At 45.3% G+C, this 27,908-nt stretch overlaps 1 protein-coding gene across 4 annotated transcripts in view; it reads left to right on the plus strand.

Annotated features, from left to right (window-relative positions):
- CDC25C (cell division cycle 25C) overlaps window positions 1–27,665 on the plus strand; it is an 85,440-nt gene extending 57,775 nt beyond the window's left edge. For all 4 annotated transcript variants that reach the window (XM_077472340.1, XM_077472339.1, XM_077472342.1 and 1 more), the window contains 12 exons: window positions 1,615–1,648; window positions 9,789–9,863; window positions 10,739–10,834; window positions 11,678–11,824; window positions 13,250–13,339; window positions 14,407–14,589; window positions 20,344–20,445; window positions 20,665–20,727; window positions 20,860–20,958; window positions 21,820–21,953; window positions 25,428–25,539; window positions 27,376–27,665. In XM_077472340.1, coding sequence (XP_077328466.1) covers window positions 1,615–1,648; window positions 9,789–9,863; window positions 10,739–10,834; window positions 11,678–11,824; window positions 13,250–13,339; window positions 14,407–14,589; window positions 20,344–20,445; window positions 20,665–20,727; window positions 20,860–20,958; window positions 21,820–21,953; window positions 25,428–25,539; window positions 27,376–27,516 — 1,276 coding nt within the window. In that variant the 3' untranslated portion in view covers window positions 27,517–27,665. The remainder of the gene's footprint in view (window positions 1–1,614; window positions 1,649–9,788; window positions 9,864–10,738; window positions 10,835–11,677; window positions 11,825–13,249; window positions 13,340–14,406; window positions 14,590–20,343; window positions 20,446–20,664; window positions 20,728–20,859; window positions 20,959–21,819; window positions 21,954–25,427; window positions 25,540–27,375) is intronic.
- The last annotated feature ends 243 nt before the right edge of the window (window positions 27,666–27,908 follow it).

Consider the following 27,908-nt stretch of genomic DNA (forward strand, 5'->3'; position numbering starts at 1 on the left):
GGTATAGTTAAAAAATAAAAAGAAAAAGCACCAAAAACATACCTCTCCATCGAAAGAAATGGAAAACGCATCAAAAACGCACTCACAGTTGTGTTTTTTTTTTTTTGGTGCAAATTTTACCGTATATACTCGAGTATAGGCCGACCCGAATATAAGCCGAGGCCCCCAATTTACCCCCAAAAAAACTGGCAAACTTATTGACTCGTGTATAAGCCGAGGGTGAGACATGCCTGTCCATCCCTGTGTGTGTGTCCGTCCATCCCTGTGTGTCCGTCCATCCCTGTGTGTCCGTCCATCCCTGTGTGTCCGTCCATCCCTGTGTGTCCGTCCATCCATCCCTGTGTGTGTGTGTGTCCATCCATCCATCCATCCCTGTGTGTGTGTGTCTCCATCCATCCATCCATCCATCCCTGTGTGTGTGTGTCTCCATCCATCCATCCATCCATCCATCCCTGTGTGTGTGTGTCTCCATCCATCCATCCATCCATCCATCCCTGTGTGTGTCTCCATCCATCCCTGTGTGTGTGTGTGTGTGTGTCCAGCCTACCTTTGTCCCGAGCCTCCGTCCCGTGCCTTGCCTCCTTGCCTCCGTCCCGTGCCGTGCCTTGCCTTGCATCCGTCCCGTGTCGTGCCTTGCCTTGCCCCCGTCCCGTCCCGTGCCGTGCCGTGCCTTGCCTTGCCTCCGTCCCGTGCCCTCTTCGTCGGCGGCCATTGTAAAATTCAAAAGCTGCGCCGCCGCCTTCGCCTGTGATAGGCGGAACACTGAATTTCCCAGCAGCCTGTGTTCCGCCTATCACAGACGTCGTATCATCCTCGTCCGTAGTACGAGGATGATACGATGTCCGTGATAGGCGGAACACAGGCTGCTGGGAAATTCAGTGTTCCGCCTATCACAGGCGAAGGCGGAGCCGGAGGCGCGGCTTTTGAATAGAATGGCCGCTGTCTGTCTGCTCGACACGCTGATCGAGCGGGCAGACAGCGATGACTCGAGTATAAGCCGAGGGGGGCACTTTCAGCCTCAAAAAAGAGGCTGAAAATCTCGGCTTATACTCGAGTATATACGGTAAGTCAAATTTTTTTCACAGGTGCAAAACACACTTGAAACGTTGCAAAAACGCATATGCGTTTTTATCGCATTTTTGCAACAGATCAGTGTGAAAACAGCTTTACATTGCTACCCCTCTGTCTTACTGTGTATGAGATCACAGGAAGTGAATATCATCACTAATTTAGATATAATAAAGTTGCACTTAAAATTAAATTTTTTTCATTTTTTATTTATTTATTTTTTCACAAAAATCTAAAACTGAAGATTCCCTTTTATTTTTTTTAAATCTTGCACAGATCAAATGTGCATACTAAATATGCTTGAGCACTTTTCAATATGCTATACCAGTTGGTGACCTCCTAGGAGATTATTCCATAGTGATCTAGTCTACCTAGAGTCTCCAGTTTATTTAACCCTAAATGTTTTTTTACATTCACCTTTATCTAATTAAACTATCATTGTAAAGTAGATGTCAATTTCACACATACAGGAATCACAATCGGATCCTGTTTTCAAAGGGGCTTTAACGTGTAATTGTTTAAAATTATTATTATTTTTTTAAACAGGAAATGCCCTAAAGGAACTACAAATACATCTCTGGTAAGTGACGGCTAGTCATAGTTACATTTACAGTAATAAATATGTTTTAGTGAATTAAAGATAATCTACAGCCTTATTTTCACTCTTGCACCTCTCCTGTGCCTAAATTGCATACTTTGAATTCACTGCTAAATCTCTGTGTGCATTAGAAGTTCCTACCAGTCAGATCGTTTTCTGTTGTTTTGCCATAGGCTTCTATTACATCTTGCAGGTGTGGTACCCTTTCTCTAAGTGCACCAAAACCCCTGCATTCAGGAGTTTTTGTGCACTTTCAGAAAGCACCGCAAACTCTCCAGGATATAATATGTCTATAGCTCAGTGCAGCTAACCCCCAGGAAAGCCACAGGGGTGTACTGTGCTGGATCAGTGAGAAGGCTGCCTAATAACCCTTTTTTCTCTTGTATTCACCGACCGACACAGCTCCTCTCTGTAACTACATGGGTTGTATAGCCTGCCATTAGGAGAAAGTAGGCAAAATTGTTACACAATACACAGAACTTTAATCCCGCTCGGGGGAGGGGGGGGGGGGGGCAGCCCCGTGCTATCAACCCTCGGTCCATATTTTTGCTGCTTTTTGCGCAAGATGAAAGATCCTGAGATTTTCTATCAACTGCCGGCTGGGTGACAGGCTGGTTAATGATATGCTTGTAGTCTCCCCAGTCTGGCCATCGAGCGTGAGCAGGCCGCAGCTAAGTCTCGGCAGGCCACGACATGCCTTAGCTCCAGAGGTGGTCGGTGAGCTTCAATGCTCCGGGGTAAACATATGACCGGGCTACTGATGTCTGGATCACAATATACCAAGGCCGACAGCTACCCTGTAACTGCGCAGGAGTAGGTCTGTGATGGAATGTCTCCCAGCTCTTCAGGACTGGTAAGTACGGCTCTCCCTGCTTCGGTGGAGTGAGCAGCTGGGGGGGTCGATTCGGTGGCCACCTCACCTCCCTATCTTCTCTCCCAAGTCCCTATCACCCCTCCCTCCCCCCCTCTGAGGGGGGTGGCTGCAGGCGGCGTGTGTGTGTGTGTGTGTGTGTGTGTGTGTGTGTGTGTCGCTGTTTCTCACCTGTGGGGGTCTGTGCGGCTGGCGTTGGTCCAGGTCTGGGGGTCCCAAAACCAGTTTATGGAGGTTGTTCTGACTGTTGGCAGGCAGAACGTTTTTATTTTTTGCTCTGTCACCGCATGGCGCCGTTGAGCACTTTTTTTCACTGATGTCCTCTTGTGGCAGCATTTACATGTGCTTTCACTTGCTGCTTCCTGTATCCACTGTGTGTGCAGGACGCTGGATGGCTCTTTGCTGAATGCTGAAGCTGCTCTGCAGATCGTTGCACTGCTGGTTGGAGCTGCTGCTGCTGACAGTTTTCTCCTCTCTGCAACTGGGAACCTCCTAGCCACAACAGTACCTGTAGTCCCTATCACAGAACGCCCCAGGGTGGTGAGTCTAGCGCTAAGTAATCCCCCACCCCCCCCCCCACGCGGCGGCAGCAGGAGGGTGGGACCTTCACTGTTCTAAGTCCCCTTGCAGGTGGCAGACAGGCTAGGGTCAGCATGGCTTCAGAAACTGGTGTTTCTTCCCCCGAAATCCAGGCTATAGCAACAGGGGTCACCTGTGGTTAGCGCGGTGCTCATGGACACCCTGACGGCGGTCCTTGACTCCTATGTTGCTAAGATAGAGGCGGCACGTGGCAGGAAAGGTGCATGTAAGAGGCCCCTGCCCCCCCCCGTCCTCTAGGGAGAGCTCTGATGCAGACTCAGGCCCTGCTGCGGCTGGAGACCCTTGCTCTGACCTATCAGACGTGGCTGACCAGGACCGTTCGGACAGTGAGGATGATTCCCCGTCGGGGCGTGACAAGGCGTTTGTTGGAGCACTTATCACAGCTGTGCGTGATACCCTGAAGATTCAGGAGCCAGCCGATTCCTCTGCTGATGTACCGGTCCCTTTTGGGTCCCGCAAGCCAGCACGTTCACCTAAGGCAGTGATGGCGAACCTTGGCACCCCAGATGTTTTGGAACTACATTTCCCATGATGCTCAACTACACTGCAGAGTGCATGAGCATCATGGGAAATGTAGTTCCAAAACATCTGGGGTGCCAAGGTTTGCCATCACTGACCCTAAGGTGTTCTTGTATTTGACTTATTTTGACAAATTCATCTACAGGGAATGGGGTCGCCTTCAGCGGACCTTTTCGGTCCCCAAAAATTTGGAGATGCGTTACCCCTTTGAGGAATGCCTTCTCAAAAAGTGGTCGGCTCCTCCGGTTGTGGACCCCCCAGTATCTAGGTTAAAGTAAGCACGATCCCGGTTGAGGGGACTCCTGCATTCAAGGATCCCACGGACAGGAAGGCCGAAGCAGAGGCTCGTTCCTTGTTTACAGTTGTGGGGGTCAGCCGTGCGACCTGTACTGGCATCCGCACTGGTGTCGCAGACACTGACTGAGTGGGCAAAACTTTTGCATCGCGAATTGGGAGAGCAGAATGCCTCCCCTGTCTGCATGGAACTAGCAGACCAACTAGTGCATGGCCTTAAGTACGTTTGTGACGCGACCCTGGATATTCTCCCTCTGCTATCCAGGGCCTCAGTGTCAGCCGTGGTGCTGAGGCGCCTCATTTGGCTGAAATGCTGGTCTGCTGACCAGGCATCCAAGAAAGCCCTGACGGATCTTCCCTTCCTTGGCGAACGGCTCTTTGGAGCCTCATTGGATGACATTATTAAAAATGCCACGGGTGGTAAGAGTACACTACTCCCACAGGCCAGGAAGGCTAAGGAGCCACGCCGCAGGCAAGGGCCCTCTTTTTCGGCCAAACGACCCCAGCCCGACAGGATGCCCACAGACGGTCAGAAGCGTCCCTGGAACCGCAAGCCTGCGAACAAAAGTGCTACCGCATGAAGGTTTGCCCCCACCCATGTCTCAGATGGGGGGGTCATCTTCGGGAGTTTGCAGCCCGATGGACCTCCCTGTTATCAGACCAATGGGTCTGCGATCTGATTTCCACAGGCTACAAGATGGCGTTTCTCTCTTGGCCGCCAAACAGATTCTTTCCCTCCAGCATACCCATGTCCCTGGTTCGCGGGGAGGCCCTGTTAGGGGCAGTGAGGGACTTGCTGAATCAGGGGGTGATTGTTCCGGTTCTGGAATCGGGACGCTTCCAGGGGTTCTACTCAAATCTGTTTGTGGTTCCCAAGAAGGAAGGGGTATGTCCAATATTGGACCTAAAAGCCCTAAATCACTTTGTAAAAGTGCAGAGGTTCAGAATGGAATCTGGTCACTCAGTAGTCGCTGCACTCCATCAAGGGGACTTTCTGGCGCCCTTGGACATTCAGGATGCCTACCTGCACATACCCATATGCCTTTCGGCATCAAAAGTTTCTGCGTTTGGCAGTCGGGAAAGCTCACTGCCAGTTTGTGGCTCTTCCTTTTGGCCTGGCATCAGCCCTCTGAGTCTTTACCAAAGTACTGGCTCCAGTATTGGCGTTGTTAAGACAACACGGGATCGCGATCGTGGGCTACCTAGACTATCTCCTCCTGAGAGCTGCTTCCGCCTCAGGATTAGAGGAGGATGTGGCGATCACCTTGCAGTCCCTGCAAGAATTTGGGTGGCTGTTGAACCTAAGGAAGTCGGTGGTTGTACCAACTCAGCGTCTGGAGTACCTGGTGTGGCTGTTGGACTCCAGTGAAGCGAGGGTTTTTCTCCCCTCAGACAAATTGCTGACTCTCAGATCTGCGATCAAACTACTGATGGAACCGCAAGTGGTCATCGCTCCTCTTTTGCATGCGGGTGCTGGGGTTCATGGTAGCCTATTTCGAGGCAGTACCTTATGCCCAGTTCCACCCCAGAGTCCTGCAGAAGGAGATCTTGACAAAATGGGACAAATCCTCGTTGTCCCTGAATTGGCAGATCCAGGTGAGCCAGGCAGTCAGGGACTCCCTGATCTGGTGGTTGAGGTCCCTGGTGATTCAGTCTGGAAAATCGTTCCTTCCTCCGAAATGAATGGTAATCACTACAGACGCCAGTCTATCCGGCTGGGGTGGAGTGATGGGGATTCAGACGGCTCAGGGCCTCTGGTCGACGGAAGAATCCAAGTTGCCGATCAGTCTGCTCAAATTGAGAGCGATCGGGTTGTGCCTCCACACGTGGTCGATGACCCTCCAAGGGCGTCCGATCAGAATAGTCAGACAACGCCACACTGTGGCATACATAAATCACCAAGGAGGAACAAGGAGCTCAGCCGCTGCTCGGGAGGACGCTCACATACTTCGGTGGGCAGAGCGACATGTACTGGCCCTGTCGGCCATTTACATCCCAGGGATGGAAAATTGTCAGGCAGACTATCTGAGTCGACAGATGCTGGTCCCAGGAGAATGGGCATTGCATCCGGAGGTGTTCAGGCTGCTGTGCCTGAGGTGAGGCATACCAGATGTGGATCTACTGGCCTCCCGTCTCAATCGTAAGGTATCGAGATTCGTGTCAAGGACCAGAGATCCGTGGGCAGATGCGTCAGACGCGCTGGTGGCTCCGTGGGATCAGTACCAGCTGATCTACGCCTTTCCTCTGCTGAAACTGTTGCCACGTATGCTTCGCAGAGTGGGAGCCGAGGGGTTCCAGTATTCCTGATTGGCCTCAGTGGGCCTGGTACGCAGACCTGGTGCGCCTGGTGACAGACGTTCCCTGGCGACTGCCGTTGAGAGAGGACCTCCTATCTCAAGGTCCAATCCTTCACCCTGCTTTACCATCGCTGGCTTTAACAGCCTGGCTGTTGAAAGCCAGGTATTGAGGAACTGGGGTCTCGGACTCTGTGATTCCAACTATGCTGAGGGCGCGGGAATCTTCTTCCAGGAAGATATACCATCGTACTAGGCCTATATCTCCATGTGTGAGGAGAAGGGGTGGCATCTGCGCTCCTTCTCTATATCCAGGATCCTGCTGTTTCTTCAGCAAGGTGTAGACTAGAGGTTGGCGTTGAGCACCATCAGGGGGCGAATTTCAGCTCTGGCTGTCTTTTTTTCAACGACCCCTGGCGTCTCGCTCATTAGTAAGTACCTTTGTGCAGGGGATGCGACATGTAGTCCCTCCGGTGCGTCCTCCATTACCTCCGTGGGATTTGAACCTGGTGTTGGCGCTTCAGAAGCCGCCGTTTGAGAATTTCAGGGAGATTCCTCTGCTGACACTTTCACAGAAGGTGGTCTTTCTAGTGGCCATCACATCGGCCAGGAGGGTTTCGGAACTGGTGGCCTTGTCCTGCAAGTCTCCTTATCTAGTCATCCACAGGGATAAGGTGGTGTTGCGTCCGCAATCGTCCTTTCTACCGAAGGTGGTTTCGGCTTTTCATATCAATGAGGACATTGTATTGCCATCATTGTGTCCTAAGCCGAAGCACCCCAAGGAGGTGGGCCTTCACGCTCTAGATGTGGTTAGGGCTCTGAAGGTGTACTTGTCTGCCACAGCTTCCTTTCGGAAGTCAGACTCACTGTTTCGGTGGCTGGTCCTAAGAAGGGCATGGCGGTCTCGTCGGCCACCATTTCCAGGTGGATCAGACGGATTGTAGTGCAAGCCTGTGCCTTGAAGGGGCAGGTGCCTCCCTTTCCAGTCACGGCCCACTCTACAAGAGCAGTCAGAACGTCTTGGGCCTTTCGACACCAAGCGTCTGTCGCTCAGGTGTGTAAGGCGGCGACCTGGTCGTCTGTCCATACGTTTACTAAGTTCTACAAGGTAGACGTCAGTGCATTGGCTGATGCTGGTTTCGGCCGCACGGTTTTGCAGGCGGCCGTGTAGTTGCAATTGAGTTTTTTCCTGGTTTTCGAGAAAAACGCAGTACTGTTTTGTTAATGCTCTGTTGCATTACTTCTGCACTGTTGCGGTCTTCGGGTTCGCTCCTGATGATTATACCCAGTTATATGGTGGAGTTTTTCCACATACTGCTGTTTTTGTGTGGGTTTAGTTTCACTAGTCCCCACTTGCCATGGTGGATGAAGTTTTTATGCTGTTTTTTTCCCCACCCCTCTTTTGGCACTGCTTGGGTATGTCCCATTTTGTTACAGAGAGGAGCTGTGTCGGTCGGTGAATATAAGAGAAAATGGGATTTTTTGTACTCACCGCAAAATCCTTTTCTCTGTAATTCACCGACCGACACAGCACCCACCCGCTCCCTCTGCAGCCACTTGCTTCCTCTGCTGCTAGTGCCAGTTCCTTGCACTCTGATACTCTGGGATGGCAGGTTGGCAACCCGTTGATTGTGATCTGGGCTGGCTAATCTGCCATCCCAGAGCATGGGCATGCGATTCACTGTTTTGAGGTCGAAGACCACATCAGAGATCTCCGTGGGCCATGGCTTGAGCACCCCTGTTCTAACCCTTCCCTTCAGCCGAAACTGTCCCTGGCTTGCCCATTTTGTTAATCACATTTCAGTTATTTAATTCTTAGAGGCTCTGCATCACATGTGGATAATACATAGGATAGTGTGCATGCAAATGTGGCCTGCTTAGATACCCATGTATCTAGACTGCCATCCACTCATCAAGGCATTTTGATATTTGCATAACCCCTTGCAAAACCCAGCCCATTGCTTGCATTAGGGCTGAGGACCCTTAGGGGTACAGGGGAAGGGTGCTATAATAGCTTCCTAAATATATGTACTGCACCTTGCTGGCCCATCCTATTGGATATGATTTCCTTGCATTGCAAACAGAGTCCCAATGATGACACTTATGTATACAAGGTTTGCAATGAAAACTGAGACCTTTATTTAAAAAAAAAAAAAAAAAAACTGTAGCATCACCTTGTTATTACAGGTCACCCTTATTCAAACCTAGTATGCCAATGTTTGTTTCATTCTGATAATTTGATTGACTTGCTGACATCTTAGATAGCCCTAATAGATTTTTTTTTATTCTAACTACCAAGTTATTACAAAGCCAAATGATGTTGTGCTGCTCTTTCTTACGCTGTGATTACACTATGATTCTCCTGCTACTATTGTAGATTATGACATTTTGGAGTGTAATTGTTCCTGTGTGCCAGAGACCTTTTCGTTACACTTCAAATCTAGAAATACTGACATTACACATGTAAATAAGCTAGCATGGTGTGTAGCCTCCCTGGCGGTATTCAGGAGTCTGGTTTGGGGTGAGATTCAATTACCATAAGCGGTATTCCCGAGCCAGACTCTGGATCGCATCGCTGAATCCATGGAGGGGGTTATTTACCTTGTCCCCTGGATCCAGCGATGTCTTCCCGCTGTGATCAGCAAGCCGCCGCGTCTCGCTCGATCTGTGACAGTGCCGAGCTCCATTCCCTGCGAGCGTTGCGACGCACGGGGATGGAGTTCTGCGCCAAATTCAAAAAGTAAAAACCACAGTATACTGTAATCTTACAGATTACAATACTGTATCAAATAATTACACATCCCCTTTGTCCCTAGTGGCTTGTTCAGTGTCCTGCATGCAGTTTTATATTATAAATATTGTTGTTTATGTCAGGAAACTGGAGATTGTCCATAGCAACCAAAAAATGTCTGTTTACATCAAAAGTGGCTACAGACCAGCTAGAAAACAGCGATAATAATAATTTCGAATCACTCGCAGAATTGAGCGATAGTAATTTGTGGGGAAATTTTGACATCAAACACTAAAAGTAATGACAGCGACAATTCTGCAACTCAGCACATTTCAGTGGATTTGATTACATTATTGAATAATTTTTATTATTATTATAATATTATTTATATGTGTGTGTGTGTGTGTGTGTGTGTGTATGTATATGTGTGTGTGTGTGTGTGTGTATGTATATGTGTGTATATGTATGTGTATGTATGTATGTGTGTATATATATATATATATATATATATATATATATATATATATATATATATATATATATATATATATATATGATTTTCATATTTCAAATTTTATCATACCCGAGATGTCTATTAGACTCTTGTTTGGGTGGATTTAAGTGAATTATTTCTAAGAATTACAGGCCTACAATATAAAACGGCAAATTTCCATGCAAAATAATGGTACCGCTTTCAGCACATAAAATCTGAAATAATCATACCGCCAGGGAGGTTAAACAAAAGTAAATAGATTTCTTAAATGAATGCCATTTTTGTATTCCATTTTTAATAACCTGTTTTTGGGCATTTAGCCAAGACTTCTCTGCAGCACCCCAAGTTTTAAGAAGGTTTCTGGACGTCAAAAGGATTCTAGTAATAAAGAAAATGTGAGTGTGCTAGCTTTTACTATTGAGGCTGATCTATTGGAAGTGATGTATCTGGAAGCTGCTGTACTTTAATGCATTTCTTTTCTCACAATGGGAGATGCATGTCCAGGGCTTTTTTTCAGCTGATATTTGGTTCCACCACCTCTGGCGCAGGCCCTTTGCTCCCTTGCTCACAACTATCACTTGTAAACACAGAAGTCTAGCTTCTGTGTTTTCCCAGCAGCTCACACAGGTATGATCTCCTAAGCGGCTGTAGGATAGGGACAAGGGAGATGCAGGTGCCCAGGGGTCCAGTGCAGGCGCCGACACACCTCCACTTGATCTCCCTGCAAGTAAGAGAGGCAGAACCAGCTACAGTGTGCTGTGTTGGGTGCTTCAGCCTAATACAGCAACACAAGTAAGAAGAATGTGGAAGGTGGTGGAGCTTTTAAGCAGGAAGGGGAAAGATGGGGGCAGTGGGGGGGTTGCATGCAAAGGTCAGAGCTGAAGAGGGGTTAAAGTGAGAAGTGGATGAGGGATGCAGAGGTAAGCAGCTGTGGAAGAAGGCTGAACACTGCACTCTGTGTGCAGAGCACCACTGAACTCTGCATGTAGCGTACCTCCTGAACTCTGTACATAATGTACTCCTGGTATTGTCCCTTTTAAGACCCTTCCACTATTGGTAACATTTGACCCACTATTTGATGCAGTTTGGGGGAGATTTTTTTGCTTAGTGGACTAATGATAAAGAGCATATGATCTGCTTGTCCCTACACAGAAAGAAAAATATGGTGAAAGTTGTCGTTATTTTATCTCTTAATTGCCCTTTCACCCTGCGTTGTGTTGACCATTGTGTATGTACTTTAACAGTCCTTTCTCTGTTTTCTCTTTTTCAGGTGGGTGGGCTGTTTAAAAATCCAGGTAACCCCTGCTCTATGCTGCTTCTCCGGGAGGCAGCTGTGACACCGATATCTCCAACATTTGGAACCAAGGTGAGTTTTATGGTACAGGCGGTGTTCTTGTATAGGTAAATGCTGTGCTTTGTATTATAGCTATCACTTTATAATGTTATGATAGTGTTCTAGTGTCTCTACATGTTCTGATTTTGTTACTAGTTACATTTTTTTTTTTTTTTTTTTTTAACTCCACATACATGCCCGTTGAACTTTACAGGAAGAGAAAAAGATAATAGCGTTCCTCATCAAAAAACAGGGAATTGGACAAAATAAAAATAAAAAAAACCCACACAAATAAAGCTTCAGTATATGAATGTATTCTTGTATTTTTCACTGCACCATCAGAATCTTGTGTATTTTTGCCAGAATTATCATACAGCGTTGCACTGTATAATTCTTGCACAAATGCACAAGATTTTATTGGTGCAGTGAAAAATACAAGAGAATGCCTTCATATACTGAAGCTTTATTTGTGTGGGTTTGTTTTTTATTTTGTTGCGTTTGACATACTGTAGGTAACTTTTGAATAGTAGATGTATTTTTACAAAAGTTAACCTAGACCCACAGAATCTGTAGCCAGTTTTGAAAACTTGGCGAACAATGCAGGTAACAAGTACTGCTGATGGATAGATAGATAGATAGATAGATAGATAGATATATATATACTGAAAGCTTGTTGGCAAATATACTTCTGTTACACAAAAAAAGGTAGAAAAGTTAAATCACACAAAAATATATTTTCATTACATCTTCATGTAATGGTTATATTTCAAATTGGTTACTTTGTTGTACTGTATGCCAGCCATTGTATGATATTTTAGTTGTGAGATGTTCCTAAAGTATGTTTTCATGTTATCTTGTAAATAATCTTCTGTACAGGACGACCTCTGTACAGCGGAGGATTCCGAACTCCACGACTTAGCTTCTCCTATCAGTTCTGCTCCAGCTGGTGTTGATGAGGACAAAATGGGAAACCTTGATGGGTTCTCCGAATTTTTTGCTATGGATGAAGAAGAGGAGGGAGAGGTAAAGTCCTTCTTTATGGTGTCCATTTTTGTTCGGTTTTCATTCGGTTAATGGGCACAAACCGAAAACAGTTTTTGACTTTTCAGAGCCAAAATTTAAGGAACACATTGAAAAACTTCTGCCAAACGAATGATAAATTGAAAGGTTAATGTGTTCCTCGCCCATTAAAAATGTACCTGTTCGTACTGCCATATGTGACAAAACAGATGAAAAACTGATTTGTTTATGTCAATTGAATGATTTATCATTCAAAATTTGGTCATTACATGATCATGTGTGTGTTATTTTGATAATTGGTTTGAGCGATTTTTCATATAGTGTATGGCTAGCATTACTCTCCTACATACTGTATATCATTGTTATAATGTTAGTTGTTTTCCAATAGCAGTGAGTCTCACTTCTAACATGTTTGCTTACTACTGCACTTTTAAACAATATGCTCATATAGCTGTTGATGCAAACAATGTCAGCTTTTTCTTTTCTCCAGCCTTGTCATTGTTAAATCATGAAGCATTGCATGGATAGGAAGGGGAGAGGAGGACAGAGGAGAGCTGCCGATGATGGAGGCACATAAACTGACCACGATGTCAGGGCTCAGCAGCCATGGTAAACCATGGTCAGTTTACAAGGGGGAGGGCATAACCAGGCAGAATCAGCCAGATTTTTATGATAGGGGGCTAATTACACAGCACAAGCACTGTGCTGTAATTCAGGCTTTAAGGGAACAGGGTCCAATAATTAATTTTTTCTGGGTAACTAACACCTTTAGGCTACTTTCACACTGAGGCGCTGGCGGTAAAGCGGCACTATATTTTAGCGGCGTTTTAGCAGCGCTTTTCGGCCGCTAGTGGGGCAGTTTTAACCCCCGCTACCAGCCGAAAAAGGGTTAAAACCGCCCGCAAAGCACGGTTTGGAGCGCTGCCCCATTGTTTTCAATGGGAATGAGCACTTTAGGAATGGTAAATGCACCGCTCCAATGTGAAAGCCCTCTGTCTTTCACACTGGAGAGACAGCAGCGGCTGTTTGAGGGCGCTTTGCAGGCGCTATTTTTGGCACTCTAGCACCTGAAAAGCACCTCAGTGTGAAAGGGGCCTTAAAGTTGCACGGAAATACAAGGCATACAGAGCAGTACAGACATGCATACTGGGGACAAACAAAGTTGCTTAGCTTTTAACATTTTAAGTAAGTTTACAATTTTGTGTTGGGCCATATTCATAGCCATCTTGGGCTGCAGGTTGGACACCCCTGCCTTAAAGAAAGGACCCTACATTGTTCTGAAACATTGGTCTGTTTCTGGCTTTACATTCTGATTAAAACCTTTTATTTTTGCAGAGTGTTGGTGACTGTTCCTTCCTTTTTTATTTTTTTTATTCATAGCTGTGATTTTCTTCTAAAGTGGTGTCCTTTTTTCTCTCTCTCATGAAGAATCCATCCACAGCTGCTGCTAATTTGTCCTCCTCAATGGCCATCTTACTTTCTGGACCTTTGATGGCTCAAGAGATGAATGTCAGCAATGTAAGTAAAATAACACTACTTTTTTTTAATTTTATTTTTAACTTGGTCTGTTTTAAGCGGAACAACATCACAAATGTGCAAAACTCCTGTGTAGAAATGTTTTTTTGTGTTGTGTTTTAAAAAAAGAAAAAAAAGTACAACTTCTACTGCAGGTGAAATGGTGAGTGACAAGTCTATATTACCAGAACATCAATTACTATATGGGTAATAGGTTCAAGTTTCATGTTTGTCTCCTTAGACTAAATTCTGATTGTAAATTAAAATATTCAGTAAGATAAATCTCTGTGCAAATTTATATAGGACTCTGCATTCTAAATTGCATTTAAGTTTATGTAAAATATGACCACTTTCTTTTCGATATTTTAAATATTGCCCATTAATTCTGTCAGAAATCCAGTGTGCTCATAACTTCCTCTACACTCTGCCCCTGCTGTACTCCTATCAGTTGGCATCATTCCTAGTTCCAATTTTGACAGGTACCCAGCTCCCATTTCCGCTCGTGCTGCCTAGGCAACTCGAGTGGTAGTTCTCCTCTCCCCCTCCCTCCCTGCAATTATCTGGGGCATGTTAAAGGTCCCAGAAGATTGCTCAGCCATTGAGGAGGCGCAGTGCACACCCGGTTGTGAAGCCGCAAGCTATCACAGCCGGGGTGCCCACACTTGTGATGCCAGGGAGAGGTGAGGAAGAGAACCGAGGGCTTGGGCGGCCGCATCGCTGGATTGTGGGACAGGTGAGTGGCAGCAGCTACAATTTTTGTAGCTGCTGACTTTTAATAAACTAAAATGGTTGGAACTCTGCTTTTAAGTGCACTGCATCCCCTTTATTCATTTTGTTGGCCTTCGCTGAACTGTTTGTGATTCAACAACATCTTTTCTTGAGGACTGGCAACCAAAACTGAACTGCATATTCGATAATGCAGAACAGTGTCTTGTTTACCAGACATGGATTGAAAAAAAACAAAAAAGATATATATATATATATATATATATATATATATATATATATATATATATATATATTATTTTTTTTTTTTATATATCTAAAAGTATGTTCTTACATTTTTGTAGGTGTCTATGAATCGAAGCAGGCTTTATCGATCACCGTCTATGCCAGAGCAACTAGACAGGCCTGTTTTGAAGAGAACTGTACGGCCCCAAGATGGGGAGACCCCTGTTAAGGTGAAAAGAAGACGCAGTACAAGCAGTCCACTCCAGCCTGATGATGAAGAAAATTTTCAGCGGAGAAGACGGGTGAGGAAATTTTAAGCACTGAATTACGTAACTTAAATGGTGCATTAAGATTCCACAAGGTGTTATTTGTCCGCTTGCATTATTACATTTGTTTCAGTTGTTTTCAGGAGATGTCTCCACTCACCTCCTGTAAGAACGATCAAGCAGTGGAACAGCCGCTATGATCATTCTTATGGTGTAGGGAATCGCCGGCTGAAAAAGCTGATATCTGAATGATGCCTGTAGCTACAAAGTCAAGGGCGTCATTTGACGGCCGGCGGGCGGGAGGTGGTTAAAATGCATATTTTATTTCTTTTTTAACTCAAAGTTGTCCATTTATATTATTTCTAACACATAGCATGTACATACCAAAAATGACACCCCAAAATAGATTCTCCTACTCCTCCTGAGTACGGCGATACCACATCTGAGACTTTCACAGCCTGGCAACATACAGAGGCCGAGTACAGCAGAGCATGGCTGGGTATCAGAGTATGGCTGGGTATTGCAGGGTTTTTACAGAGCATGGCTGAGCATGGCCGAGTATGGCTGGGTATTGCAGAGTATCAACAGGTATGGCTGGGTATTGCAGGGTATCACCGAGTATGGCTGGGTATGGCAATTTATGGAAGGCTATTGCAGAGTATTGGCAGGGCATTGCTGGGTTAATTGTCGGTGAGCAGCACTGTGGGCACTGCAGATCCAGCCCACAGCGCTGCTGGCACTGATCTCTCCCCTCTTACTGTACCGATCGGTACAGAGAGAGGAGGGAGGAAGAGGCGTCATGTTATGACGCCAGTTTGTTTACAAGTGATCGCTCCATCATTTGATGAAGCGATCACGTGGTAAATGGCTGCGATGAGGGGACCTGTGGACCCGGCGGTCACGGATGCTCTCGAGGGCGCGCGAGGGTGGAATTCTGGGAGAACACTATAGTACGTCCTCCCAGAGTTAAACAACCGCCCTGTAGCCGTCATTCGGCTATGGGCCGGTTAAGTGGTTAAACACCATAAATAGATTTATAGGTAATAGGATTTTTGTACTCAGCGTAAAATCCTTTTCTCTGTAATTCACCGACCGACACAGCTCCTCTCTGTAACAAAGTGGGTTGTCGGCCCTATCTCTGGAGATACTAGGCAAGTTGTATTACAACACTTCAGAACTTTTAGTTCCGCCCATGGGGTGGTCCCTAGGCTACAACCCCACAGCCTGCTCAGACAGAACTCAGTACGTCAACAAGCAGTATAACGTAGAGAAAAAAAGGAGGGGCGGGTGCTGTGTCGGTCTGTGAATTACAGAGAAAAGGATTTTATGGTGAGTCCAAAAAATCCTATTTTCTCTTATATTCACGGACTGACACAGCTCCTCTCTGTAACAAAATGGGACGTCCCCAAGCAGTGCCAAACAAGGGGTGGGAAAACACTGCATAAAAACTTCATCCACCATGACAAGTGGGAACTAGTGAAACTAAACCCACAAAACGGCAGTGTGTGGAAAAACACCACCACATAACCAGGTATCCTCAACAGGAGTGATACCCAAGACCGCAACCTTTTGCGGAAGTAATGCAACAGTGCATTAACATGACAGTACTGCGTTTTTATCGAAAAACCAGGAAAAAAAAAAAGATTGCATATTTAATTTCAACTATACGGCTGCCTGCAAAACTTTGCGACCAAAACAGGCATCAGCCGATGCACTGACATCTACCTTGTAGAACTTGGTAAATGTATGGACAGACGACCAGGTCGCCGCCTTACACACCTGAGCAACAGGCGCTTGGTGTTGGAAAGCCCAAGACGTTCCTATTGCCCTTGTAGAGTGGGCCGTGACCGGAAAGGGGGCCACCTGCCCCTCAAGGCCTAGGCTTGTACTACAATCTGTCTGATCCACCTGGAAATGGTGGCCGATGAGACCGCCATACCCTTCTTTGGACCAGCCACTGAAACAAACAATGAGTCTGACTTCCGAAAGGGAGCTGTGGCAGACAAATACACCTTCAGAGCCCTAACCACGTCGAGAGCGTGAAGGGCCACCTCTTTGGGGTGCTTCGGCTTAGGACACAACGATGGTAATACAATGTCCTCATTGACATGAAAAGCCGAGACCACTTTCGGTAGAAAGGACGGTTGCGGACGCAACACCACCTTATCCCTGTGGATGACCAGATAAGGCGACTTGCAGGACAAGGCTGCCAATACTGAAACCCTCCTGGCCGATGTGATGGCCACTAGAAAGACCACTTTCTGGGAAAGAGTCAACAGGGGAATCTCCCTGATATTTTCAAACAGCGGTTTTTGAAGCGCCGACAACACCAGGTTCAAATCCCATGGGGGTAACAGTGGACGCACGGGAGGGACTACGTGTCATACCCCCTGAACGAAGGTACTCGCTAAGGAGTGCAATGCCAGGGGTCATTGAAAAGACAGCCAAAGCTGAAATTTGCTCTTTGATGGTGCTTGATGCCAATCTCTGGTCAACTCCTTGCTGAAGAAACAGCAGGATCCTGGATATGGAAAAAGAGCGCGGATGCCATCCTTTCTCCTCACACATGGATATGTAGGCCTTCAAGGTATGATGGTATATCTTCCGAGAAGATGATTTCCGTGCCCTCAACATAGTTGGAATCACCGAGTCCGACAGACCCTGGTTCCTCAACACCTGGCTCTCAATAGCCACGCCGTTAAAGCCAGCGATGATAAAGCAGGATGAAAGAACGGACCTTGAGACAGAAGGTCCTCTCGCAACGGCAGTCACCAGGGAGTGTCTGCCACCAGATGCACCAGATCTGCGTACCAGGGCTGCTGAGGCCAATCTGGGGCAACCAGGATTACCGGAATCCCCTCGGCTTCCACTCTGAAGCAGGCGTTGCAACCGTTTTAGTGGCGGAAAAGCGTAGATCATCTGGTACTGATCCCACGGAGCCACCAGCGCGTCTGACGCATCTGCCCACAGATCTCTTGTCCTGGACACGAATCTTGGCACCTTCCGATTGAGACGGGAGGCCAATAGATCCACATGGTGTGCCCCACTTCAGGCACAGCAGCCTGAATATCCCCGGATGCAACGCCCATTCTCCTGGGTCCAGCATCTGTCGACTTAGATAGTCCGCCTGCCAATTTTCCACCCCCGGGATGTAAATGGCCGACAGGGCCGGCACGTGTCGCTCTGCCCACCGAAGTATGTGAGCGACCTCCCGAACAGCGGCTGAGCTTCTTGTTCCCCCTTGGTGATTTATGTATGCCACAGCCGTGGCGTTGTCCAACTGTATCCTGATCGGACGCCCTTGAAGACTCAACGACCATGTGTGGAGGCACAGCCTAATCGCTCTCAATTCGAGCAGATTGATCGGCAACTCGGATTCTTCCGTCGACCAGAGACCCTGAGCCGACTGAATCCCTATCGCTCCACCCCAGCTGGATAGACTGGTGTCCGTAGTGATCACCGTCCATTTCAGCGGAAGGAATGATTTTCCGGATTGAATCACCGAGGATCTCAACCACCAGATCAGAGTCCTTGACTGGTTGGCTCACCTGGATCTGTCGATCCAGGGACAACTGAGATATGTCCCATTTCAACAACAAACCTTCATGCGGTAGCACTTTTGTTCGCAGGTTTATTAGGCTTGCGGTTCCAGGGATGCTTTTGATCGTCTGTGGGCGTCCTGTTGGGCTGGGGACATTTTGTGGAAGCACTGGGCAGACGAAAAAGACGCTTGTGAGCGGAAAAAGAGGGCCCTCGCCTACGGCGTGGCTCCTTTAGCCTTCCTGGCCTCTGGGAGTAGAGTACTCTTACCACCAGTGGCATTTTTAATAATGTCATCTAACAAGGCTCCAAAGAGCCGGTCGCCAAGGAAGGGAAGATCCGTCAGGGCTTTCTTGGATGTCTGGTCAGCAGACCAGCATTTCAGCCGAATCAGGCGCCTCAGCACCACTGCTGACACTGAGAGGGAGAGTATCCAGGGCCGCGTCAGACTTACTTTAAGGCCTTGCACTAGTTGGTCTGCTAATTTCACGCAGACAGGGGAGGCCTGTTGCTCTCCCAATTCGTGGTGCAAAATTTTTGCCCACTCAGTGTCTGCGTCACCAGTGCGGATGCCAGTACAGGTCGCACGGCTGACCCCACAACCCGTAAACAAGACACGAGCCTCCGCTTGCTGAGGGGCTCTAACCCGCTGTGCCGTTCTGTGCTGTATTACCGCAATGCCTGATGATCCCCAGCACTCCCAGATGCAGAGATAGCAGAAAACTGTGTCGGTGGCCGGTCGCACGATCGGTGGGCGATCAAACACACATGTTCAGAACACAGGATAACCTTCCCAGCGCCCTGTGATGACCAAACAGGAAGCAGAGGGCACAGGGGCAGCTGCTAGAGCACAAAAATACGTGGTCAGCTACCAGAAAATGGCCGCCAGTATGCTCAATAGGGAATCACCAGGAAAATGGCCGACAGAAGCCAGTCTGAGCCTTGCCCATATTTAAAATGGCCGCCGAACAGCGCTATGAGGGACTAGAGAGAACATGTGGCAGGCACAGCGCTGCACCAACACAGGGGCATGATTTACACAGGCATCCAGCGGGACTAAGCTTCAGGACCCAGGCGCCCAGGACAGCTAAAACCCCCAGGTGAGCACGCGCACACACACGCACGCACACACACACCACATGTACAGCCTCCCCCCGTGAGGGGGGGGGGGGAGGGAGTTGGGGACAGGGGAGAGAAGAGAGGGGGGGGGCCCGAATCGACCTCCCAGGGAATGCCCAGCTGCTCCACCCTGCCAGGCAGGGAGAGCTGTACTTACCAGTCCGGAAGGTGGGAGACATATCCACGGTAGTCAGCTCCTGATCAATACAGGGAAGACTACTGGCCTCGGCATAATGTGACGCAGACATCAGTAGCCCAGTCATATGTACGCCCCGGAGCATAAAGCTCATCGACCACCTCTGGAGCTGAGGTATGTCGTGGCCTGCGGAGCCTTAGCTGCGACCTGCACACGCTCGATGGCCGGACTGGGAAGACTACAAGGATAAGTGAACCAGCCTGTCACCCAGCCGGCTGTTGATCGATCACAGGACCATTCATCTTGCGCAAAAAGCCAAGCTTCTGCATCAAAAAAACACAAGACCTAGGAACCCTGCGGGCCCATAGGTCTATCTCCTCACTAGGCAAGAAAAAACAGAGTTCTGCCTGAGCAGGCTGTGGGGTTGTAGCCTAGGGACTGCCCCATGAGCGGAACTAAAAGTTCTGAAGTGTTGTATTACAGCTTGCCTAGTATCTCCAGTGATAGGGCTGACAACCCATTTTGTTAGAGAGGATCTGTGTCGGTCGGTGAATATAAGAGAAAAATCCATATTAGAAATTTATTTGAACTTGCAATGAAGATGCATTTGCTGTGGCTGCATGTGTATTTTTCACATAAGCAGCAAAGCTGATGTACAGGAAATTGTGTGTGTGTGTGTGTGTGTATATATCTCTATCTCTCTATGTCTCTATCTCTCTTTCTCTCTTCTGCACTGACAGTCACCGGCTCACTGAGAACCAAACAATCGGTGGTGTTTGATTGCTTAGTTCTTGGTCTTCAGGGTGTCAGAATAGTGATGCAGCATCAGACCGATGCTGCATCCACCTAGGTGAGTGTGTGGTGTTTTTTTTTATTTTTTTTTTATTTTTTTTTATTTTTTTTTATTTATTTTTTTATTACCGATCCTCTTTTAAAAAAAATAATTTGTTTTACATTTATTTTTTATTTTTATTTTTTTTTTCATTTATTTACAGGGAGCATCTCTGAAAAAGACCCTGTCTCTTTGTGATGTAGATATTACTAAAGCTTTGGATGAGGACTATAGTCATAGACAACTAATTGGAGACTTTTCAAAGGTCAGGTATTTGTGTGTATCAAACTACACATACATGCATATACAGTATAGTTTATGAACCCTGTTATTTTAAAATATTATTTGCTGCATAAGTGTGGTCCTTTTGGAAAGATTACCTAATTTCTTCACACAGTTCGCTACAGGAACAAATGCCAATTTAAGTGTTCTTTGTTTTACTGCTTGCTGTGCTTGTTGCTTTGAAACTTTTTTTGTGTCGCAGGTTTATGCTTTGCCCACTGTGACTGGACGACACCAGGATCTTCGCTATATCACTGGAGAGACTGTGAGTGTATATTTTACAACTGGAATGGCATGTTGGTTAAAAATTTTCAAAGCATTTTCAGTGTTCAGTGAGCCATTGCCATGTGCGCACATGTCTTGTTTCATTACTGAAGTAACACCAGTTTTGTTTTAGCTGGCAGCATTAATTCAAGGAGAGTTTAGCAGTCTTGTGGAAAAGGTCTACATTATCGACTGCCGATATCCTTATGAATACGAAGGGGGCCATATCAAGGTGAGCCACTGAAGTTCATAAAGTACTAAAGTGTGACAAGTCTGTTATATAAAACTTATTTTTCATTTTGGATAGAGTAAGTGAGGCTAGACTACCCCTGTTTATTTTTTTCCATCTGTGCCCCTTCACTTCCTGTTCCATAGCCAAAACAGGAAGTGGGAAGAAATCCCTGTTTAATTAAAGTGGTTGTACACCTCAAGCCATTGAGCGGTTAATTATGATCCTCCTGCTCCACTCTCCCTTGCAGCTGTGGGGCCAAATCTGTGTGAGACTATTTGTCTCTGTTGATAATGATTACAGTGAAAGCATTAGGGGTGCACCGATACCAAAACGTATTTAAAAAATATATATTTTTATACAGGAGATGGTCAGAGACTGGGGGCATATGGTACAGGAGATGGTCAGAGACTGGGGACATATGGTACAGGAGATGGTCAGAGACTGGGGACATATGGTACAGGAGATGGGGCCAGTAAATGTTAATATACATGTTTAGACAAATGCAGAGCAGTCTTTAAAGTGTTTGGGGGACTGAAACTCTGCTTTAACAGCAACCTGGCAGTCCATCTTCACCCCTAGAATGGTTTTCCAATTGCCTTAGTGTAAGTCCCTATGTTTTAATGTCGGTGGTCTAGACCAACTCTGCTATCATGGCAAACTGCTTTTTTTGTTACAGAGCAGAAACAAAATGGCTTTAGTGAAAAGTACTGAATTGGTGATTGGAAAGATAGTAACTGAAACCGATGCACTTTGGTGCTGTAGCACCAAATAATAAAAGCTTTAGTTCATAGGAGCTTGTGAAAGGGCAAAAGCAGCATTCAGTACAGTCTTAATTTATTTTTCTTTCTTCTGACCATTAAGGATGCTTTAAACCTCCATCGAGCAGAAGACATGTTGACTTATTTTCTAAATCAGCCTCTAGTTCCTTCTGTGGCACAAAAGCGCATTATTTTGGTGTTTCATTGTGAGTTCTCCTCAGAAAGAGGTCCAAAAATGTGAGTACCTTTTTATAACAAACACTTTTATCGTGTAAAAGAAAGTATTTTGTTTTTCATTGAGTATTTAACATGTACATATACTGTAATTAAACAAATTCTACAGCCTAAAAACTCACCTCCTGAATCCCCTAAAATATTTTTATTTTTCAATAAACTAAAAGGGCATAAAATACATGTAAACCCAATCCTTTATTTTGACCTAGTCATGGCCAGCCCTTAACACCTTCTCTGCAGTGGGTCAATGAAAAACATTTGGCCGATAATATCTCAGTTGTATACTCTTGGTACAAGAGACCTATGGTGACTTAATCAAGGATGGGCAATAACCCCTGCTCTGCGATGGGTCAGGGAGTATCCTTTGTTGGTCATGTCTTACATTTTCATGTACTGACGGTCAATAGTGACCTTTTCACTGATGGCCATTAGCTCCACAGTCAGTCTCTACGTAATTCTTGGTAATCACAGGCAAACTTCTCTGCCCTCCAGAGTACATCTCTGGATTTTCATAATGTAACTGCTTTAGCAGAAAGTAATGTGGAGCATGCTCTATTGTTCGGGTTGAGCGAGTACATGGGATGGTTCAGTCTGTGGCTATAGCTCATGCTTGTGCCCTTTTGGACTCTACTGAATACAGCCCATCCATCTTGAATTTTGGAGTTGGCTGCGTTTGACAATTCTAATTACCTCTCTGGGCTTTAGGGAGTCCTCTACTTGTGGACAAATGTTTGTGCATTTGTTGCTGACACAGGAAATAGTATTCTCTATTTTGTCCATCTGTCTCTGCCTGGGGACATGCAGGGGCATTGGCACACCAGTGGATCCCCGGATCATCTGAGCTGGGACACTTTGGCATGTGCCCTCTATTGGGATTGCCTTTGGGTGCATCCCTGGACAGCCTTACCAAGAACACTTCTGCACTTGGTCCAGAACGTGGTATCCAGGGGTTACAAGCCAGAGGTGGAGCAACTTATCTTTTTGGATGAATTGGTATGTGGGGAGGTTTTGTCTATGGACAAGTCTCCTACATTTAGGGCTTCCTTTTTTAGACCTTTGCTAAACAGTCTACACCTAACTAGACCTGGAGTTATTTGTGCCAGCTGTTTCTGGGTCAACCTGAGCTCTCATAAGTTCTCATCCTATGTCTGAGTCCAGGACTTTTCAAACTGTGGGCCCTGAGTGTTGGACCAAATAGCTTCAGTCTGCCAGGTCGGTCATTACTCTCCTCCATCCAGTTTTTCTGGCCTTGATGAATCTCAAAGATACCTACTTGTATGTCTTCATCTTCGCAGTGCTTCTATGCCATGTTTTTTCATGGGGGGCATACAACCTTTTCAAAATTGTTGCCTTAACCTGGGCCTGCCCACTACACCTCGGGTCTCTACCAGGGTCCTAGCTCAGTTCTTCACTCAACGTAAAGGTGTTTCCTAACTTCTTTATGTATAGTTGACTCATGCTCGTTCAGCAATCAGACTGCAGACCCTGAGAAATCTGTCAGGTGCCTACTTTTCAGGAACTCTGCACTGTAACTATCTGATCATCTAAAATGTCTGCACTTGATCCTATACAGTGCACTTTTCTTGTCTGCTTAGCCCTGGAAGGGGTTAACACTGTGGGACTGAGCTCTGACTTCACCAACTTGGGAAAGAGTGCAGGCAAAACGCCTCCATGACAGCATAGAAGAAGCATCATGCTGATGCTCCTGTTTGCAACAAGCTAGTAGAGTTTCAATCCTCAAACCATTCCTGCTGCCTGCCTTTTGGTCACCTCCAGTTATCCTGTCCACACTTACTACCAGCTGTCCAGGTTTCATAGGTACTCTCAGCTTATACATTTCATTACCGTCACATGGTCGCAACATGTGGATAGACTTGCTGTACCGGGTTCCAACATCTGCAACATGTAGTCATGTTGCCCTCCTGCACTGTAGTCTATTCAATCTTTGCAGTCCTTTTGCTCCGTTGAGTGTGACTGGGACCTCTGCTGGTTTCAGGTGAGCGTTTTTACCACAGTCATGCAAGACTATAATCCAAATCATAGAATGGATTGCCATTTTAGATTGCAGAGGCTGCAAGGGCACTCCCATGCCCTTTATAGCAAATTCTGATTTCCCTGCAATCTTAGCAGCTTCCAAGCCATCGGCCTCAGATTCTGTTGCTCAAATCCATAACTCTTGACCTTGACCCTGAGGAGTTTCTGTGTACTGCTATTGCTTCCAAATTAGAGGCTGGGGGACCAAAAACCAATGCTAAATGTGGAGGAATAAAGAGCCGTCATGGCTCTTGCTGTCTCTACATGTAGTAGCACAGTCATCCATAGGTGTGCATGGCTCAGAATGTATGCATTAGAGTAGTGACTGCAGAAGTTGGTGTATGTTACTCCAATAGTTCATATTCCTGATATGTGTCTGTTTTGCCATGTATTTTCCAGTGTGGTCAGTTTTCTTCTTTGCATTCTGCTTGGGAGCACAGCCTGCCTATACTTCAATGATCAGACTTTGTGATTGTAAAGGCAAAAAATGTATTTGTTTTAATGCATTAAAATAAAAAGCCTTCTGTGTGCAGCAGCCCCTCTAATACTCACCTGAGCCCCATCTAGATCCAGTGATACCCCCCCCCCCCAATTGGCTGAGAAAAAAGCCTAATTAGAAAAGAAATGACAAGACTTTTCAATCACTTTAAGCTGACACCTGCACAGCCTTTCACTTGGGAGATCAGTGTGCTGCTGTCTCTCTTCCTCCTGCTGACCCCTCCACCTCTCTAAGACCCTTATGCAACTGAGAACAGAAGTCATGTGATCACCTAAAGTTTTAGGCAGTTATAAAAAAAAAGAATGTAAATTTAATAATTCTTTCAGACATAGAAATGTTAATAGTTTATCAATTAACAAAATGGAGAGTACATGAACAGAAGAGAAAAATCGAATCCATGTTTGGTGTGACCACCTTTTGCCTTCAAAACCGCATCAATTCTAGGTTCACTTGCACACAGTTTTTGAAGTAACTTGGCAGGTTGTTCCAAACCTCTAGTTCTGAGATCTGTTTCCTAAACCATATACTGTACCAAAGCTTCTGAGGTATGCCTGAAGAAAAGGCCATTCGTTGGAATCAAATGTCTTCGCAGTGTCATGGAATGCCAAAGCACCTGAATATGGGATGTTGCCTATTAATTGTGTTATAATCCTGTGTTCTGTAGATGTTTATGGACAGTAGTTTCCATGGCATATGAAGGCTGTTCGATTTGTCATGAATGATCAAAAGAATAACTGCATTTAGTCTAAGGGCTAGTATTTTCGCCTGTTTTTTATGACCTGTTTTAGGTGCACCAGTAAATACCTCCAGCTTTTTTCAGGTGTTGGGAACTTTGATATAGGTTTTGTGAAAGTTAGCTTTAATAAAATTTGGTATTTTGGCCTACCGGTGCTTTATCCTACAATTCCTTTGTCACTTAGTCATTCAAGTGTCTTCTAATAAAGGTGCCGTTTTTTGAGAGAGGAAGACCGGGCCAGGAATGAATATCCAAGTCTTCATTACCCAGAAGTGTATCTGCTTAAAGGGGGTTACAAAGACTTTTTCCCAGAATACAAGGTAAGGAATTCATATCTGTGTTGCTGTTGTTTAGCATCGATCTCTTCTGTCCTATATCATTTTTATTATAATTTGTGCCTTGTGAGGATGCCTATATCAAGTTTTTGAAGTGTGGGAACAAAAAGATTCACACTGACAAAGGTGGATGCAGTATCGGTTCGATGCTGCATCTGTCCCCTGCTGCATCTGACTGGAGTGGGGGTACTCCATGTGCTGTTATGTGTGTTGTATGATTTCAAAAATGTTTTTTTCTTTGTAAATGTCAGTTTTGCTGTAGTAGATTGTACAAGTGCAAGTGTAAAATAAAGAAAAACTGTTGGCAAGGAAAAGAAACTAGCAAACGGTGCTCATATATCGCCATACATTATGTGCATAATGTTCATTCCCCAGACATGGACCATGGGCTAAAGGACCAAATATACTATACATATTCTTCTACTAGTGTAAAGTAAATATCGTCAGCCAATTATTGTATCCAAGTACAATATTCCAGAAAAATTCAAAGGAAAAGCGGCAAGACGTTATGATTTTTTGCAGTTTTAATGTTGACCTTGAAGCATTATTAAAATCTCTGCTCCCTGTCAATTTTTTATATTATTTTTGCACATGTTCTCAATGGCAGTGCTCAGTCCTCCTGTGACATTTGTTTGGCTATCCCTTGCCTATTGGCCTAGAAAATCGCCATTCATGTTTAACATTTGGCTTGCATTGATTTCATTGGGGTCCAGATTTAGCACCCAAACTTCAGTAATGTTCGCCAAACCGAACACAGGTACATTTTGGCTCATTGCGATTTGGCATCACCAAACAATATATATTAAGAGCGCTATGGTTCCCAAATTGGTACCGGTGTATTAGTGGTCACTATAAAATGAATACGTCAAATCTTTCTAACTGGTTTTGTCAGTTATAATTCTCACTGATTTTTATTTTACTTATTTCTTTCTTTCTTTTTTCAATACATTTTTCAAGAGTGAGACCAGGCATATCGACAGTGAAAAATACCTTTTTATGATGGTGGAACATTCATTTTGGATGGGGTGGGGAAAGTTTTAAAACCATTTGTCAGTTTTGTATTGCTGTCCTTGTGCCAGTGGGGGAGAGTTTTCCCTCCTTTGCATTTGTAGCAGTTGTCATTGGGACAAAGCTTGAGATGAATTCTACATTTTTACAATTTCTGCTGGAGGTTGTGGCGAATGGAAATTTCCCCTCACTTTGGGTAGATGTATTTTCTCATCTTGTTTAGGTCTTCAGGACAGGAAACTGAGGGAAGGGAAATGTGGAGTAAAGGGTCAATCCAGTCAAACCTAATATAACCGAATATCTTGGCATGTGGCAGACAATGGAAAGTGTACTTCAGGGAGACTTGCTGAATCTTCACAATTGCTGTGGCCATTTTGACAGTACAGCCTGTAATTTAGGGCATCCTTTGCTAACCTGTTGAAAGTGATAGATAATTGGCTCATAGGCATAGTTGTGTGTGTGTGTGTGTGTGTGTGTGTGTATATATGTATATAATGTATATGTGTGTGTGTGTGTGTGTATGTATGTATGTGTGTGTGTGTATATATATATATATATATATATATATATATATATATATATATATATATATATATAATATTATAATCTTTTGTACCATTGACCTTGAACACATATGTAGGTTAAAGTCAGAAGTCTTCATTTGCATACACGTTGAGTCAATGAATGAAAGTATTGAAGTAACTCACTCAGGGACTGTTTGTTTGTGCCTTGTAGCAGAATGAAAGGAATAAACAGACTTTGCTTACCTTTTTTTTTTTTTTTTTTTTTTTTTTTTTTTTTTTTTTTTTATAGGTGTTGTGTGAGCCTCAGGGATACTGCCCTATGCATCACGAAGATTACAGAGAAGAACTGCTAAAATGCCGCACAAAGAGCAAATCCTGGGCAGGCGATCGCAAAAGGAGGGATCAAATCGCCAGACTGATGAAGCTGTAATGTGGCAAGTGTAACCTCAATCACACTGCTGTAGCTGCTCATCCATTTTCAAACTTTGCTGCTTGCACTGCCTTCAAAGACCTGAAATGGCTTGACTTGTACCACTGACACTGTGAAATTATTTTATTAAATGTATTCTTCTGAAAATATGGCAGTGTGGAATATGCATTTCTGTGATGTGGACTGACCATCTGACTATGCAAAGGAGCGCTGGAATGGATCAATCATGTATCTTGGCTTTCTTTGTTATGTTTAGTATCTATTTAAGTGTCTACATGTTTGCTTAAAGTGTATGTAAAACCTAACAACAAACTTATTTTTTCCCTTTGGTCTGGTAAATCTACTATTGAAAGGGTTTTGTTATACCTGTTTGGTAAGTGCAAAAATACTGT

The sequence above is a fragment of the Lithobates pipiens genome, unplaced genomic scaffold (assembly GCF_037356315.1).
Source record: "Lithobates pipiens isolate NorthernLeopardFrog02 unplaced genomic scaffold, aLitPip1_a1.2 Scaffold_8, whole genome shotgun sequence".
NCBI lineage: Eukaryota > Metazoa > Chordata > Amphibia > Anura > Ranidae > Lithobates > Lithobates pipiens.